The sequence below is a fragment of the Moschus berezovskii genome, chromosome 14 (genome assembly GCF_049115385.1).
Source record: "Moschus berezovskii isolate FMDL1 chromosome 14, NW_MosBer_1.0, whole genome shotgun sequence".
In the NCBI taxonomy this organism is placed as follows: Eukaryota; Metazoa; Chordata; class Mammalia; order Artiodactyla; family Moschidae; genus Moschus; species Moschus berezovskii.
The window spans coordinates 20,625,073-20,644,307 of NC_142473.1; the positions used below are offsets into that span (position 1 = coordinate 20,625,073).

A 19,235-nucleotide genomic window follows, 5' to 3' on the forward strand; every position below is an offset into this window, starting at 1 on the left:
TTCAGTTATTGTAATTTTCAGTTCCAGAATTTCTTTTAAGTTATCTTTAGGTTTTCTCTTTTTTCATATTTCCATTTTGTTTATGCATTGTTTTCCTGACTTTCTCCACATCTTTCCTATATTTCTTTGAGTATTTTTAATACAATTGTTTTATAGTCTTTGTCTGGTAGAGCTGCCATTAGATCTTTTTCAGGGACAAAGTTGATCTACTGTTGATTTATTTTTTCGTTAAATGAGTCGTACTTTTCTGTAACTTTGTGTGTGTTGTAATTTGTTGTTAATCACTAGATATTTGAGTCTCAAATGTGTTAAATCTGGAAATCAGATTCTTAACCTTCCCCAAGGTTTTCTATTTTCTCTTATTGTTTGTTGTTGTTTGGTTGTTGTAGAATCTTTGTGCTGAGAATCAGTTAAAGCATAAGCTTAAATCTCCTGAGGTCTTTCCTGAGCCTTTCTCTGGGCATGCATTGTCACTTTCTAATCTTCCCATATATGCAGTTGTTTTTTAATGTCCTAGACTTTCATGTCTGGCTCTGTGACTTATGTATATGGGGGTTTGCTTTCTCTCTCACACACACACACACAAAAAGGCCCAGAGGTAGGTGCTCACTGTTCAATGTGCACTGTTTAAGTTGCACAGCTGCTCAATGATGCTTCACAAACCAGGTTTTTTTCTTCCAGAACTTCATCTTCAGAAAATTGGCTTTTTATTTCTGTGGCCTTTCATCATGATAAAAAGATGACTGATAGAGCTCAGGCATCATGTCCTTGCACAAACATCCCCCAAACAAGAAAGGACAAGGAAAGCCAAAAACTCTCCTAATGATGCTTTTTATCCTGAGACAGAAAACATCCCTATACCTGTCATTGGCCAGAAGGGATCCCATGCTTATCCCAAGCTAATTCCCAATTCCTAGCAAAAGGAAATAGGTTTGTTGGTCCCTGAAATTGGGGGAAGGGCTTCCTTTCCTGATATCAAGGAATTCCTGCCCTAGTACAGAAATAGGGTTCTGTTCCTAGGAAAGGTGGAGAATTCTGTTGGGTGGGTAGCAGGAAAGGTCCACTCAGCTGTCAATGTGAACCACTCCATCTTTTGAAAAGAGAAATTTTTACTTACCCCAGTATCTAAAAGCTCCATCTCTCCCACTGCAGTGCCCTGCACTTATTCCACATACCTCCCAAAAAACTGCAGCCATGGCCTTGCACTAGCATCCTATACCCACAGTGACATTGACAGGACTCAGTTTTGGCTTTCCCCTCCATGTGGTATAGGAGTGCAGGTCTCTTAAATCATATGCAGTGGCTGTGGCTGTTACTGTGGAGGTTGTGGAAGGCCGGGAGTGGGGTTGGGGGTTTCCACAAAATCCTGGATGGGATCTGGGCCTAGAAGCAATGGCACTCTGGGTGCTTCTTAGTCTCCTCCATGTCCATGCAGGTGCAGATCAGGGCAGTTCACACTCACAGAACCTCCTCTACCACCCAGACAATGACTCAGAGAGTACTGAGGCTCCTGGAGCACTTCACGCCTTCTCTGTGTATTATCTGTCACTCTTGTTTTTATTTTTTATTTTGTCTACAATTTTTACCAGTTTGATTAACATGTGTCTTGGCATGTTCCTCCTTGGATTTTCCTTATATAGGATTCTCTGTACTTCTTGGACTTGAGTGATTTTTTTCCTTTCCCATGTTAGGGAAGTTTTCAACTATAATCTCTTCAAATATTTTCTCTGACCCTATCTCTCCTTCTGAGAGCCTTGTAATGTGAATATTGGTGTGTTTAATGTTGTTCCAGAGATCTCTGACACTGTCCTCATTTCTTTTCATTCTTTTTTCTTTATTCTATGGCAGTGATTTAAACCATTCTGTCTTCCAGCTCACTTATTCATTCTTCTGCCTCAGTTATTCTGCTATTGCTTTCCTCTAGTATATTTTTCATTTCAGTATTATATTGTTCATCTGTTTGTTTGTTCTTTAATCTTTTATCCTTTGTCAAATACCCTTGTAACTTTTCAGTCTGTGCCTCAATTCATTTTCTAAGATCTTAGACCATTTTTACTATCATTAGCCCAAATTCTTTCCCAGATTTCCTATTTCCTCTTGACCTAGTTGTTCTTATGGGTTTTCATCTTGTCCCTTTGTCTGCAAATTATTTCTTTCCTATCTCATTTTCTCTAACTTTTTTTGTATTCTCCTTTTTTCTGGCTTGGAGGGTCATAGTTCTTGCTTCTGGTATCTGCCCTCTGGTGGGTGAGGCTGGTTCTGAGACTTGTTTTGGCTTCATGTTGGGAGGGACTGCTGCCTGCTCACTCATTGGTAGATCTAGTGGGCATCAGGGCCACGTCAATGGACATATTTAAAGGTGGCTGTGAGCTCCTTATGGCTTCAGGCACCCTGTCTGCTGATCCGTTCCGTTCCGTCGCTCAGTCGTGTCCGACTCTTTGCGACCCCATGGACTGTAGCCTACCAGGCTTCTCCGTCCATGGGGTTCTCCAGGTAAGAATACCGGAGTGGGTTACCGTTTCCTTCTCCAGGGGATCTTCCCGACCCAGGGACCGAACCCGGGTCTCCCGCATTGGAGGCAGACGCTTTAACCTCTGAGCCACCAGGGAAGCCCTGTCTGCTGATAAGTAGGTCTATATTCCTGTCCTGCTGGTTGTTTGCCCTGAGGTGTTCTAGTACTGGAGCCTGAAGGTTGTTGGCTAGGGCTGGGTCTTGGTGCTAGCACAGTGATCACTATTCTCTGGGACTTCCTTCACCAGTGTCTTTGTCCCCTCACGGCCCCTACCCACAGCCAACCCCCACCTCTCCAGGATACCCTCCAATTTTCATATGAAGATACAGCCCTGGCCCCTATAGAGTTACTATTTTTTGCCAGATTCCAGCGCATGTGAAACCTTGTTTTTGCTCTCCAAGTGTAGAGTCTTTGTTTCTCCCAGTCCTGCGGAGCTCCTGTCCTCTACTTCTACTGGCCTTAAAAGCCAAATGCTTTGGAGATTATTCTTCTTGCTGCCACACTCTGGGGAGCCTGATATGGGGCTCAGAACTCGCATTTTTGTGGGAGAACCTCTGTGATATTTTTTTCCAGTTCATGGGTCACTCACCCAGTGCATATGAGATTTGATCACGTCATGAAAGTGTCCCTCCTTTCATCTCATTGTGGCTTCTTAGGACTTTAATGTAAAATATCTTTTTGGTTAGTTCCAGTTATTTTTATTGATGGTTATTCAGAAGCTTTGATTTTGGCATTTTCCTGAGAGGAGATGAGCTCAGATCCTTCTACTCTGTCCTCTTTTCCAGAATCAAGGGGCTGCTTTTAGTTTGGATGCTTGCTGCCTCTTTCCTCAGCATGTGCTGGCCATTATCTCCTTGATATGCAGTGTTAAGGTACAGCAGCCCTTCCCTAGACAGTGGAGGCAAGTCCTGGCTCCTGCTCATGGATTTCCTAGTGGCAAGAGCTATCTACATAATCTTGGGACTATGGGAGGAAGCTCTGGTGCCTGTTTGCAGATTTTTTTAGTTGTGGAATCTATCCATACTATCCAGGGACAGCTGGGACAAGTCCTGACACCTGCACATGGATTTTCTAGTGGCAGAAGCTATGGACTCTCCTGGGACAATGAGGGCAGGACATGGCATCTCCTCACAAGTCTGATAGAGGCAGCTAGTGCCTGCCTCTGGAGCCTAAGATGGCAGCAGTGACTCACACCTGCCCCTAGAGCTCCTATAGGTGATGCCTTGCTGCCTGGGAGTGCTCACAGGGAAAAAAGCACTTATGGTAGTCCTGCTTGTCTCTTTGTGAATCTTATTTTTTTTTTTTTTAATAATGGTAGCCCTTCCCGTCTCTTTGTGAGCCTTTTTTAAAATAATGATGACTTGCCTCTCTGGCAGGCCCAGGCGCCTTCAGATCATACCCTCAGTTTCTACAACCTGACCTCTTCAGACTGCTTCTGCACATCTAACCCTAGTCCTTTCCCTGGATCTGACCTCCAGATCCTGAGCTTCAGCACTTGGTCCCCACCTCTACTGACAGAGGAATGTCTCAGATTGGGAACTGAAGGACAGAAGTGCTGAATCTCTGTGCAGGGAACTCTCCATTTTACCTTCCATAAACCTGTTGCTGCTCTCTCCTGTTAGGCCGTGAAGCTCCCCCTCCATTTAGGCTGATATCCCTATTAGTGGGAAGACTTCCCAGGGTGCAGGGATCTTTCCTCCTTCACAGCTCTATCCTTGGGGTGCAGGCTCTGTTCTGATTCCTTTTGTCCTACCCAGTTATGTGGAGGTTCTCTTGTTTTCCTGGATGTGTGAAGTCTTCTGCTGACTACTAGTAGCTGTTCTGTGTGAATTATTCCACTTGTAGATGTATTTTCAATATTTCTGAGGGAGAAGGTGAACTCTATGACTTACTTTTGAGTAAGACAAGATCAAGACTACCATCATGATTCCCTTCCCTCATTCAAAAAAGTTTATATTAATTTATTTTTAGAAAGATTATATAATTATCATAAACTTTGAGAGGGCATATATTTTGCATATTATGATAAATTGAAGTAATTTTCTGAATAATCCACTCCAAATATACTTTGCCTGAAATGTCTAAGTAGTTGATGAAAATAACACTTTTATAAATAGTTTTAAAGTGTTCAGTTTAAAATGAATAACATAATACTATGATTTCACCACTGGTTTCAAATCTTGTTTAATAAAAATAAAGACATTTCCTTTGAAACTTTTCCTTCATTTCTTTGTGACAAATATCCTAATTAATTTGGTGTCTTTCAAAGTCTGGTGTCTTATACATTGACTTTCTCATGTGTATCCATAAACAATAGAATTTTATTTATTTTAATTTGCATAAATGATATGTCTGTATAAACCTTTATTTGACCTTTTTAAAAATTTCATGTTTTAGCATCCATCCTTGCTGAGACATACATAGCTCTAGTTCATCATTTTAATTATGCTTCAACTTTCCAGGGTATGACTGTGCTATGTTTCAATTTTCAGTCATCTATTCCTGTATTGATGAACACTTAGGTTCTTTTTAATTTTTAATTATTACGAAGTATGTTCCTATGAACATGACATGATCACTATGATCATTACATAAGTTTAAGCTACTTACATTTCATGTGATATAAATAATTGAGTTTCCTCTAGGTTACTGGAATTGGAATGATTAGATGTTGTTTATTTCAAAATCATTTTGACATAGTAATAAAGATTTTGAAATCAAGACTGTAACTTTTATATCATAGTATTTTATTTTTTAGACTTAGTGTGAGTCTAAACTTATTGCCTGCAGTAATGCTCAAGGATCATTTCTTTTTCACATATATCACTTTATTGCTAGTTTCATTTCTAGACAAAAAGAAATTTTTATTGAATTTTTCATGCTTGATGTTTTCATTTCTTTCTGAATGATGCTATTTTGCACTCATCTTTATTCCTATTGATTCAAATTTTTAAATAATCCACATTTTAAAAGCAACTGTCTATAATATCATGTTGCTGGTCTATGAAACTGAAATAATTGCTTATATTAAGGACATTTTCAGCAAATTTTGAAATGGCATGCATAGTCAAATTATTTGCCTGAGCAGAATCAATTGTATTTCCTTGCTAAGTGCAAACTAACAATGTAGAAAGACTGTTTAATTACTTTTATATAAAATTTCCTTAAATTTTAAGCATTTTTCTTTTCTCATATTTTACAATTGATCTACTTATAGACTTTCAGAATACCTATTTTCAATGACTGTGAGAGACCCCTTCTTCAGTTCAAACCAAGTTACCTTCTAACCAGTGATGTATAAACAGCTCATCATATCAGGAGATATACAATGGAGCAGGATACAGCAGTGGCTAAGTGAACCAGAATTAGAATGCCTTGGCCTTCATGTAAAACAGAAAACCATCTTTGGTGTTTGTAATGCTAAAACATTGTGTGTTTAATGCATATAACAAAAATCACAGTAAATATATACTATTCAGAATTTCACTTTACAATTTAGAGGAATGCATGTTTCTAGTAAATTGAGATAAGCATGGAAAAACTGAAGAAAGATTAACCTACTTGGATATATTTTTCTTTGCATGAAAGAAAGTTAATAGTTAATAGTTACTGTGTGTGTGTGTGTGTGTGTGTGTGTGTATGCATGCACACTCAGTCTTGTCCAACTCTTTGGGACCTCATGGGCTGTAACCCTCCAGGCTACTCTGCCCATGGAATTTTCCAGGCAAGAAAACTGGAGTGGCTTGCAACACTACATAGAAAATATGCTTCTATTCCTTGTCAATATTATTAGTACATAAGCATGAGATATTATTGTAAATATTTATGCTTCTTAGTATAGATACTTAATAAAGGGAAATACATTCAAAGGGCTTCAGAAAATTCTGTCTAGTATATATAGAGTTTGGTTTTTAAAAAATCAGAATGCTCATCTGCACTAGTGACTATATTTTTTAATATTTGGGCTGGTATTTTCTTGTCCTATAAGTCTTTTAAGTGACTTTATTGATCATCTTATTCTTCAGAGAAGCACCAAAGATAGTAACACTGTATTTTACAAAATAAAAAAAAAAAATTAGTGAATACAAATGGCAATACTGTTTCCAAAATGACAAATTAATCTGTGACTCAAGAATTATATTTCTGGATGGGGTGGGGTGGGAGATGGGAGGAGGGTTCAAGATGGGGTGACACATGTGCACCCGTGGCTGATTCATGTTGATGTATGCAAAAACTACCACAATATTGTAATTAACCTCCAATTAAAATTAATTAATTAATTTAAAGAATTATATTTCTATTTTTTTCAATTACAAAGACTAATATTCATATTATCCTTTTAAAAGTGTCAATAAAAGTCACATAGAGCAAAATTGATTGGGATATTGTCCTTAAGGACGTTTTTTATTTTGCTCTGTCTTCCTTTGTCTCTTTGATGTATCAAATAGCATAGTCCCTCAGATAATATAATTCTGAAGACTGGAAATCATAAGGCTTGCTAATTTTTAAAACTCAATCTGGTTGACTTTTTTGACACTTGGAATATTCTACCTCAATCATTCCATATATTTACCACCATAGTTAAGGTAATAATAGTGAAATCTTTGAGGATAAGAATATAAAGTTATAGTTATTTTTATAGTAAAAGTTATATATATTTCCCTATTAGTTCACTTCTGTAAGTCTAATTGCTTATGGTTGTCAGAATCAATACAAAAATATATAAGTAAGTATTATGTAATAATGGCTAACTAGTGCTTCCTTGGTGACTCAGTGGTAAAGAATCTGCCTGCAGTGCAGGAGACATGGGTTTGATCCCTGGGTATGGAAGATCTCCTAGAGAAAGAAATGGCAATCCACTCCAGTATTCTTGCCTGGGAAATCCCATGGACAGAGAGCTATAGTCCATTGGGTCACAAAAGAGCCAGACACAACTGAGCAACTAAACAACAATTTTTTATAGATATGAAATGAAAAGTGGGACTTGCAATTTTGACATTCTTATGATAGTTTGAGTGACTGGTATAGGTTTGGTCTATATCATAAGGCTCTAGATTGAATGCAGAAATATTGCTATATCAGGACACCCTCTTTACTCTGTAGGAAGGGTGTTTCTCTTTTCCCATGACAGGAATGCTACAAAGTTAATTACCTAGTTTAGGGTGCAGAATTTAAAGACATGAGTCTGTTTCATGTCAATAGTTCTAATTTGGCAGATATCTATTAATTTCACACAAAAGAGGAATTTCAATGAAGTACAAAAATTAGCTATTTTATTGGCCATAAATATCTTTGCAAATAATACCAAGTTTAACTAAATTTTTCATATTATCTAGATCACTGCACAGTGAAAATTAGTTACTAAAATAATTGAGCATAATTCCCTCTAAATTAGGTGACTGGGGTGTAAATGTTTATTTTGCAATTAATAATGAACAAAGCACTTTCTTTATTTAGAATCTTTTAGATGTTCACATTTAAGCTAAAAAGTCTAAGTTAAATTTTTAAACATTTTTGACTATGAAACCAATTAAGTGAAATTTGATTTAAATATCTAAAGTAGAACATACATAAATACAGTATTGTTAAAGTATTGAGCAATGGTATACTATTTAAGTAAATATTAAGGTTAGCATGTTTATGAGTTCCCTGACATATTTTCTAAGCATCCTTGTGGGGAAATTAACAGGATGGTGCCAGTCAGGCTCTCACCCCATGCTCTCATGAGCTCCTGCCCCATGTTCTGTAAACAATGACTTTGCATGGTTGTGTAACAGCTGAGACCACTTATAACACCGCTCATGCGTGTCATGTACTCACTTGGTCATGGGCTACTTTGTGTGGTATGCTTGTATGAGCTTCACCATGAAAGCCCTGGCTGTTGCTGCATCAGGACTTCATTGGAGCGGCATCATGTTATATGAGGTTATTTGTGGCTGCTGCTATGGCTGCTGGGTCAGCCAGGCGAGAGGCTGTGTTATGGTTGCCAGGCCAGAGAGAATAAACGTGTCTGCAGTTTCTACAGCTCCTCAAGTCTTCTTCCAGCTTCTTAACTCAAGCCTTGCCAACCCTGCATTCAGTGAACTGTGCACACAGCGAGAAACAACAAGACAATCGGCGTCACGAACACAGTGATACAACACTATTGTGTGTACTTTTCTGGAAAAATGTTTTTTTCTAACACCTTAGATTTCCAAAGTACACATGGTTTGGAAGATTCCTTAATTGTTTCTGAATGATCAAATAAATGAATGGGTAAACAAAAAAAAATCAACATTAGGAATCTCAAGTTCACCTTAATTTTCTGCCTCTAAACTCACTGGAAAAGACCCTGATGCTGAGAAGGATTGGGGGCGGGAGGAGAAGGGGACAACAGAGAATGAGATGGCTGGATGGTATCACCGACTCTGTGGACATGAGTTTGAGTGAACTCCGGGAGTTGGTGATGGACAGGGAGGCCTGGCGTGCTGTGATTCATGGGGTCGCAAAGAGTCGGACACTACTGAGCGACTGAACTGAACTGAACTGAATTAGTTTATGACCCTAGGTAAGATATGTGAATAATCTTATCTTCTGTTTCCTCATGAGTTAGAAAAAAATCATTAGGTCTATATTATTTCCAAAAATTGTGCACTAAATCATGGAAAAGAAAAAAGATATTAGTGGAAGAGTAGTGAAATCTAAATAAAGCCTTCAGTTTAGTTAATGTTAATAGCATACTATAATTGATTTCTTAGTTATGACAAATAAATACCAGAGTTATGTGGAATGTTAACACTAGGAAAACAGAGTAATTAGTATAGGGGAACTCATTGTACTATCCTTTCAATACTTCTCTAAATCTAAAATTATTCCAATATAAAGTACATTTAGCTAGACTGAGAGTTTTTTTTTATTTTCAACTTAGATATATGCTATTAGAGACCCATTGCATACTTTTGAGTCTGCAAGCAGCATGATGAAAGAAAAACTTATTTAGAGGTAATGTTTCACATGGAGGGAATAGGGAAAACTAGAGGAAATATAACTATTAAAAGACAATATTACGGTTCCAGACTTGAGCTAAGACTGAGGTTGTGGGAATAGAAGGAAATTTTCTTTTTTTTTTTTTTTTTCATGATCTTAGTTTTTTTTTTTTTTTTTTTTTTTTTCTAAAAAAGAATTTTATTAAAAAAGCACAAATGCAAAGATATGAACAGAGGAAAATTTATGCATCGAACCTGGACTGGTCACTTATGATAATATACATGCTACAATTCCATTCTCTCCAATCATTCCACCTTCACCCTCTCCCACAGAGTCCCAAAGACTGTTCTAAATGCCTATGTCTCTTTTGCAGTCTCTTATACAGGGTTCTAACATATGAATATCTTTAAAGAAATAACTAACAGAGCTAACTAGGCAAAATCACATAGCCATTCTATGTATTGTAATGTCATTTTTACTAAATTTTAAAAATAATAATGCTTTGTGAACTTATTTTTTTCTTTCAAAATTCAAGATTTGGCAGGTAATCAAACTTTTCTAAGTCAATTTCTGCTTATCACTTTTTCTCATTTATGCACATTGCTCTTTAAAGGAATTTGCAAAATTTTATATTGCATTATTAATATATTAGATTGTTATATTAAGTAAATAAGTATGTTTCAATTCCTCACAAAACAAAGGAGTTTAATTTCAAAAAAAGACCCTAATTTTTATTATGAGAATACATTTTAAAAGGTAAGAAAATAGAATATAGTGGGAGAAATCATCTTTAAGCTTTGTTTTTGTTCAGTCACTAAGTCATATCTTACACTTTTTGACTTCATGGACTCCAGCATGCAAGGGTTCCCTGTCCTTCACTATATCCTGGACTTGGCTCAAGTGCATTTCCATTGAGTCAGTGATGCTATCTAACCATCTCATCCTCCATTGTCTCTTTTTTCCTTTTTCCTTCAATCTTTCCCAGCATCATGGTCTTTTCCAATGAGTCAGCTGTTCACATAAGGTGGCCAAAATATTGGAGCTTCAGTTTCAGCATCAGTCCTTCCAATGAATATTCAGGGTTGATTTCATTTAGGATTAACTGGTTTGAGCTCTTTGCTGTTCAAGAAAATCTCAAGAGTCTTCTCCAGCACTACAATTCAAAAGTATCAATTCTTTGGCACTCAGTCTTCTTTATGTGCCAACTCTCAAATCTGTACATAATTATTGGAGAGACTATAGCTTCAACTATAGAAGCCTTTGTCAGGAAAAGGATGTCTTCTCCTTTAAACATGATTTCTATGTTTGTCATAGCTTTCTTTCCAAAGAGCAAGTATCTTTTAATGTCTTGGCTGCAGTCACCATCTACAGTGATTCTGGAGCCCCCCAAAAATAAAATCTGTAACTCCTTCCACTTTTCCCCATTCTATTTGTTATGAAGTGATGGAACCAAATGCCATGACCTTAGTTTTTTTAATGTTGAGTTTCAAGCCAGCTTTTTCACTCTCTTCTTTCACCCTCAGCAAGAAGCTCTTTAGCCTCCTTCACTTTCTGCCATTAGAGTGGTATCATCTGCATATCTGACTGAGATTGTTGATATTTCTCCTGGCAATCTTGATTCAGCTTGTGATTCATCCAGCCTAGCACTTCACATGATGTATACTGCATATAAGTTAGATAAGCAGAATGACAATGTACAACTTTGTCATACTCCTTTCCCAATTTTGAAACAGCCCATTGTTCCATGTCTGGTTCCAACTATTGCTTCTTGACCTGCATACAGGTTTCTCTGGAGACAGGTAAGATGGTTTGGTATTCCCATCTCTTAAGAATTTTCCACAATTTGTTGTGATACACATAGTCAAAGACTTTAAATTAGTCAATGAAGCAGAAGTAGATGTTTTTCTGTTACTTCCTTGATTTTTCTATGATCCAATGAACGTTGGCAATTTGATCTCTGGCTCTTCTGCCTTTTCTAAACCCAGATTGTACATTCTTGGTTCACATATGTTGAAGTCTAGCTTAAAGGATTTTGAGCATAACCTTATAAGCATATGAAGTGAGTGCAATTATATGATAGTCTGAATATTCTTTGGCATTGCCCTTCTTTGGGACTGGAATGAAAACTGACCTTTTCCAATCAACCTTCCTGACTTCAGACTATACTACAAAGCTACAGTTATCAAGATAGTATGATACGGGCACAAAAACATAAATATAGACCAATGGAACAAGATAGAAAATCCAGAGATAAATCCATGCAGCTATGGACACCTTATCTTTTACAAAGGAGGCAAAAATACACAAAAGAGAAAAGACAGTCTCTTCAACAAGTGGTGCTGGAGAAACTGGTGAGGTAAGTGTAAACGAATGAAATTAGAACAAGTCCTAATGCCATACACTAAAATAAAAGCAAAATGGATTAAAGACCTAAATGTAAGACCAGAAACTATAAAACCTAAGTAGAACACTCTCTGACATAAATCACAGCAAGAGACTCCATGACCCACCTCCTAGAGTAATGGAAATAAAAACAAAAGGACCTAATAAAAAGATTTTTCACACATGAGAAAGGTGAAATCAATCCTCAGAATGGGAGAATATAATAGCAAATGAAACAACAAACATAGAATTAACTGCAAAGTATGCAAGTAGCTTATGCATCTCAATACAAGAAAAATGAACAACACAATCAAAAAGTGTGCAGAAGATCTAAACAGATATTTCTCCAAAGACATGAAGATGGGTAGTAAACAAGTGAAAAGATTCTCAACATCACTCTCTATTAGAGAAATTCAAATCAAAACTACAATGAGGTATCACTTCACACCAGTCAGAATGACCATCGTTTAAAAATATACAAACAATAAATGCTGGACAGAGCGTGGTGAAAAGGGAACACTCTTACACTGTTAATGGAATGCAAATTGATGCAGCCACTGAAGAACATTTTGGATATTCCTTTAAAAACTAGTAATAAAACTCCTTATGACCCAGCAATCCCACTACTGGGCATAGAGCCTGAGGAAACCATAGTTGAAAAAGACACATGTAGCCCAGTGTTCATTGGAACACTATTTACAATAGCTAGGACATGGAAGCAACCTAGATGTCCATCAGCAGATGAGTGTATGAGGCAGTTTTGATACACAGACACAATGGACTATTACTCAACTATAAAGAGGGATGTATTTGAGTCAGTTCTAATTTCGGTGAATGAATCTAGATCCATTGCAAAATAATTCAGAAAGAGAAAGACAAATATCATATATTAATGCATACACATGGAATCTAGAATGATAGTACTGATGATACCACGTGCAGGGCAGCAAAGGTGACACAGAAATAAAGAACAGATTTTTGGACACAGTGGAGGAAGGAGAGGGTGGGATGATATGAGAGAATAGCATTGAGACATACAAATTACCGTATGTAAAACAGATGGCCAGTGGGAGTTTGCTGCATGACACAGGAAACCCAAAGCTGGTGCTCTGTGACAACCTATAGAGGTGGGTGGGAGAGGGAGATAGGAGGGGGGATACAAGAGGGAGGGAACGTATGTATACCTGTGGCTGATTCATGATGATGTATGGCAGAAAACATCACAATATTATAAAGCAATTATCCTACTTTACAATTAAAAATGAAAAAGAAATTAAAAGTAGAACTATCATGCTGCTGCTGCTGCTGCTGCTGCTGAGTCACTTCAGTCGTGTCCGACTCTGTGTGACCCCATAGACGGAAGCCCACCAGGCTCCCCCGTCCCTGGGATTCTCCAGGCAAGAACACTGGAGTGGGTTGCCATTTCCTTCTCCAATGTGTGAAAGTGAAAAGTGAAAATGAAGTCGCTCAGTCGTGTCCGACCCTTAGCGACCCCACGGACTGCAGCCTACCAGGCTCCTCCATCCATGGGATTTTCTAGGCAATAGAACTATCATATCACCCACAAATTCCACTCCTGGATGTTTATCCAAAGAAAACAAAGACACTAATAAGAAAAGATATACACCTCTATGTTCTTTGCAGCTTCATAACAATGACAAAAATATGAAAGCAAACTTAAGTGTCAATCAATAGATGAATGGATAAAGAAGATATGGTATATGCATACAATGGAATATTACTCATAAAAAATAATGAAATCTTGTCATTTGGGACAACATGGATGGCTCTAGAAGGTATCATGCTATGTGAAATAAATCAGACAGGAAAAGGAAAATACTGTATGATTTCACTTTTGTGTGGAATCTAAAAAGCAAAACAAGAGGCCAGACATAACAAACAAAAACAATATTATGGATACTGTGAACAAACAGATGGTTACCAGAAAGGAAGATGTTGGGGGCAGGAGAAATAGTTGAAAAAGATTAAGAGACACAAAGTTCTCATTATAGAATAAATGAGTTATGATTATCAAATGTACAGTGTGGGCAATACTTCAATAATTATGTAATATCTTTATATGATGACATATGGTAACTAGGCTTATCATGATGATTATTCTGAAATGTATAGAATATCAAATCACTACTGTGTGTAGCAGAAGCCAAAATAGTATATTGTAGGTCTACTATACTTCAAAACTAAACAAACATAGAAAAAGAGATCAGATTTGTGTTTACCAGAAGGGGTTGGAGGAAGCAGAAATGGGATGAATGTAGTCAAAATGAACAAACTAAGAGTTATAATATAAATAAGTACTGAGGATGTAAGATACAACATGAAAAATGTAATTAACAGGACTGTATGTTATATTTGAAAGTTGTGAAGAGTAAACCCTCAGGTCTCATCAAAGGGATTTTTTTTCCTCTAATTTTGTATGTTTATGATATGTTCACTGGATTTCCCTGGTGGCTCATGATAAAGAATCCGCCTGCAATGCAGGAGCTGCAGGTTTGATTCCTGGGCCCGGAAGATCCCCTGGAGGGGGGCATGGCAATGTACTCCAGTATTCTTGCCCGGAGAATCCCATGGATAGAGAAGCCTGGTGGGATACAGTCCATAGGGTTTCAAAGAGTTGGACACAACTGAAGCAACTGAGCATGTTTGCATAAGATGTTCACTAAACTTGTTGTGGTAGCTATTTTATGGTGTAAGTAATTTCAGCTGTTCACCTTAAACGTATACAGTGCTGTATGTCAATTATACCACAATAACACTATTTAAGAAAAAAATCTTAGTGTAATTTTATTATTTATTGTAGGACTAAGCTTGATTAGGAATTAGCAGATCAGGATTCTATTTCCAGTGCCAACACTACCTTACCCCTAGGCGTATACTTGGAGAAAACCATAATTCAAAAGATACAAGCACCACAGTGTACACTGCAGCATGGTTTACAATAGCCAAGACATGGAGGCAGCCTAAATGTCCATTGACAGATGAATGGATAAAGAACATGTGGTAATATATGCAATGCAATATTACTGAGCCATACAAAAGAATGAAATACTGCTGATTGCAGCAACATGGATGAACCTAGAGATTATCACAAAATGAAGTCGGCAGAGAAAGACAAATATCATATGATATCACTTCTATGTGGACTCTAAAAAGATACAAATGAATTTATCTGTAAAACAGAAACAGAATCAGAGACTTCAAAAACAATCTTGTGGTTACCAAAGGAGAATGATGAAGCAGAGTGGTAAATTAGGAGTTTAAGATTAACATATATACACTACTTATATAAAAGAGATAATCAACAAGGACCTACTTATAGCACAGGGAATTTTACTCAATAATCTATTATAACCTATGTGGGGAAAGAATCTGAAAAAGAACCACTTTATTATACACCTAAAATTAATGTATCATTGTAAATCAACTATACCCTATATATATATTTTATATGAAATAAAAATTTAAGTAAATAAATAAATTGAACAAATAAGAATAAAATGTTAAAAAATACCTTTTCAAGACAAAATACTTCAACTGTCATTCATAAAAGTGAATATAGATTGCTCACATTTTAAGAATTCTTAATACTGCCAACTATTATTTTCAAATAATATTTTTATCCATTAAGAACATTTGAGAAGACATGGTTTTTCCCTCTTTAGTATAAAGATTATTATTGTTATGTAATGATCTTACATTTTTCAAACATTGCTTGTTCTCCTTGCACTAACTGCTTTTTTGACTTTGCCTTCTCTCTGTCACAATGATTCCTTTCTTCTCAATCTATCTCTTATCCTGCATAACTTCAATCTCCTGTTAACATTTACCTGTCTTAGGAAAATGAGTTGTTTTTAGGGAAAAAGTGATAGGTTTAGCTCTACTGTGCCTCCAAATAAAGTCTAAAGTTTTAGTTTCAGACTTCAAAGTTTGTCTTAACCTACTGCTTCAGCTTTAACTCTCATTCTAAAATAAAATCCAGTGATTGGAACATGTTGATCCTGATCATAATTTTCTTGTATCTAAATCTTTCATTATGTTGCCCCATGTTCATTTGTTGAAGTTCTGCCTATCTTTAAATACCAGTTCATTCATGAAAGTTTAATAGCCCTCCCACTGTAAACCCTCTCTGAACTTCCACCTTTGTGGATTCACCTTTTTTATGGCATCTAGACTTTTGATCATTTTTAATTAATTAATTGATGTGTGTGTGTGTGTGTGCGTGTGTGAGAGTCGCTCATTCATGTCTGATTCTTTGTGACCCCAGGGACTGTAACCCACCAGCCTCCTCTGTCCATGGAATTCTCCAGGCAAGAATACTGGAGTGGGTTGCCATTCCCTTTTCCAGGGGCTCTTCCCAACCCAGCGATTGAACCGGAGTCTCCTGCACTGCAGGTAGATTCTTTACCACCCAAGCTACAAGGGAAGCCCATGTGTGTGTGTGTGTGTGTGTGTGTGTGTGTGTGTGTGTGTGTAATATATAGGCTGTGTTGAATCTTTGTTGAGGCACTTAGGATCTTTGTGACATGCAGGATCTTCCATTGTAGCACACAGGCTCTTCGTTACAGCACATGGGCTTCTCCCCCATTGTGGTATGAACTTCAGAGTGCGTGGGCTCAGTATTTGCAGTGAGCAGGCTCTCTAGTTGAGGCACGCAGACTCAGAAGTTGTGGTGTGCAGGTTTCATTTCCCCACAGCATGCTGAATCTTAGTTTCCCAAGTAGGGATCAGACCTGTGCCTTCTGCATTGGAAGCTGGATCCTTAACCACTGAACCACCAGGGAAGTGCCTAGTCTATTGTGTTATATTACTTTTATATTACTGTGACTTTGCTTATTCAATTTTTTCTTTCTGTTTCTTTTCTCTCTGTGTCTCTGTCTGTTGACAAAACTTTAAGCTTCTTAGGTTGCTGTGTTCTGCCTATCATTATATTCACAACAGAATCTAGGATACTTTTCTAGGGCAATAATTAGCAACCCATAAGAGTTGTTGAATTAAATTGAATTGCTGGGGACTTCCCTGGTGGTCCAGTGGTTATGAATCTGCCTACTGTGCAGGGGATGTGGATTTGATCCCTTGTGGAGGAACTAAGATCCCACATGCCCTGGAGCAAATAAACCTGTGAGCGGCAACTATTGGGCCCGTTTCCTTTGGAGTCCAAATGTCACAACTAGAGAGTCTGCATACCGCAAGGAAATATCCTGCATGACGCAGTGAAGATCCTGTGTGCTGCAACCAAGACCCACTCAATGCAGTCAAATAAATAAATAAATAATTTTTAAAATTGAAATGCTAGGACACTGTTCTATGTATGGCTATTACACTGAACCTTTCCTAGAATTGGACAAGAATAAATCTCCAATATTAGTGTACTAGAAAATTGTCTTTATGACTGGAAGAGTAGATCTGTTTGACAAATAAATGCTGGTAAGTTTACAAAATATGTATTGCTAGAAAATAGTAACCAGATATCACAGATACATTGAGTTATGACTGTTCTACAAAGCTAAAAACTTGATTTCTGTGAATGACACATAGGATTTAAAGCTTACTCGGAGTCTATAAAACAGTGAAGGAATATTCCAGAATTTAGGCAGATTTTTAAAACAGAAAGGGTAAATCATGCATGTTTGAATAAAAACATGTATTATGTGATTTCTTTAGCCTTTTGTTTAGAAAAAAATCAAGTCAACTTTGAACAAATATTTTCAAGTAGTACCAGGAACAACTTTGCTTTTGTAATTCATTATTATTGGGCTTCCCAGGTGGCTCAGTAGTACAGAATCTGCCTGCCAATGCAGGAGACACAGGTTCAATCCCTGGGTTGGGAAGACACCATGGAGGAGGAAATGGCAACCCACTCCAGTATTCTTGCCTGGAAAATCCCGTGGACAGAGAAGCCTGGGGGACTACAGTCCACGCGCTCACAGAGTCAGACACTATTGAGCACACATGCACATGCAGTCTTCCTGATTCTCTAAAGTTTGTGTCCGTTTTTTCTCTTCTCTCCTGCCCATATGATTCACATTATATGTTTTCTTCTTAGATTATTAAAACGAGAAGAAAGTTTCACATTCATTCCTCGGTCCCGTGAAGAGCTTCCAGACAACTTTCCAAAAGAAATCCCTGGTATCTGCTATTTCCTGGAGGTAAGAACTGGTCCTAAGCAGCCAAAGCCTTCTCTTTCTTCATCAAAAATAAAAAAGGTTTCCTACAACATTGGCACTATGTTCCTCCGGGAGACAAGCCTCTGAGACCTGCTGCAGATCAAAGACTCCTCCAAAAAAGCACAAGCCCAGAACATGGGTCATGACGGGAGAATGAAGAGAGATATTTCTCTTTCACTGCATTGTTGAGAACAAACAGTGGAATTTCTGTTATGTCAGGCAATAATCCTAGAAAGAGATGGGTTATGACTGTCAATAAAAAACCTGGAGAGCAAGGGGGCAATGTATTCGTTCTTATGAGTGGTTTTGGTCATATATATATATTATATATGTATAATACATATATATGTATTTTAATTAATTACAAATGTGGGGCCCATTCAAAACTAATCAACAGCCCATGTTTTCTTGTTTGTCACACATAAAGGTATCTTTATATATTTGTATTGCTTTTGAAAGCCAGTTTTGATTATATATTCCTACATTTAGTGAGTTGGTATGAGAGGAATATTTTCTAATTTTGTTTTTCTGAGCAATCATTTCATACATATATCTTGGCAGTGTGGTAAACTTCCCAGCAGGAAAAACTGTAACTGCAAAATATTTTAGGGATATTACCTATTTTTATACATACCTCTATATAATTTCATGCAGCACTATTAGATTTTTCAGAATATGCTACTGTGTAGTTGATACATTATATAATTATAACTTATAAGTTAAATATAGTTTCACTTAGACTTAAACATAACCTAGGATTTCAGATGCCAAGAAAGCATTGTATATCTACTTAGTAATTATATCTTTTAGATTTGATTAATGTAGCACAGAATCCAAAGGAAATAGAATTTCCTAATAGCAAACGTATGTATCTGTAACCAAGATTAAACATCTTTTTGCTCTTTTCTAAGAAATACCAGTGAAAATAAAATGCTTTGCTACACTGGACCCTTTCAACTTAGCACTTCTAAATATACATAGTTTTTACAATATACTAAATTATAACAAACAGCATCCTACTAAATGACATGTAAGTCTTTCCCCCTTGCCCTGTCACCTTCTTCTGTGTATGCTTCCTAAAGGCTAATTGCCACACTTGGGGATAAATTACTAAACACTGGCATTGGTGAGAAAGAAGTGTAGGTTATTTTGCCAAGGATGTTGTTTATTCTTGCATAATAAAAACAAGG

General features: G+C 37.1%; 1 protein-coding gene across 2 annotated transcripts in view; it reads left to right on the forward strand.

The window, feature by feature from the left end:
• GUCY1A2 (guanylate cyclase 1 soluble subunit alpha 2) overlaps positions 1-18,132 on the forward strand; it is a 444,325-nt gene extending 426,193 nt beyond the window's left edge. For both annotated transcript variants that reach the window (XM_088843443.1, XM_055422943.2), the window contains one exon: positions 17,925-18,132. In XM_088843443.1, the coding sequence (XP_088699569.1) occupies positions 17,925-18,132 (208 nt within the window). The remainder of the gene's footprint in view (positions 1-17,924) is intronic.
• The last annotated feature ends 1,103 nt before the right edge of the window (positions 18,133-19,235 follow it).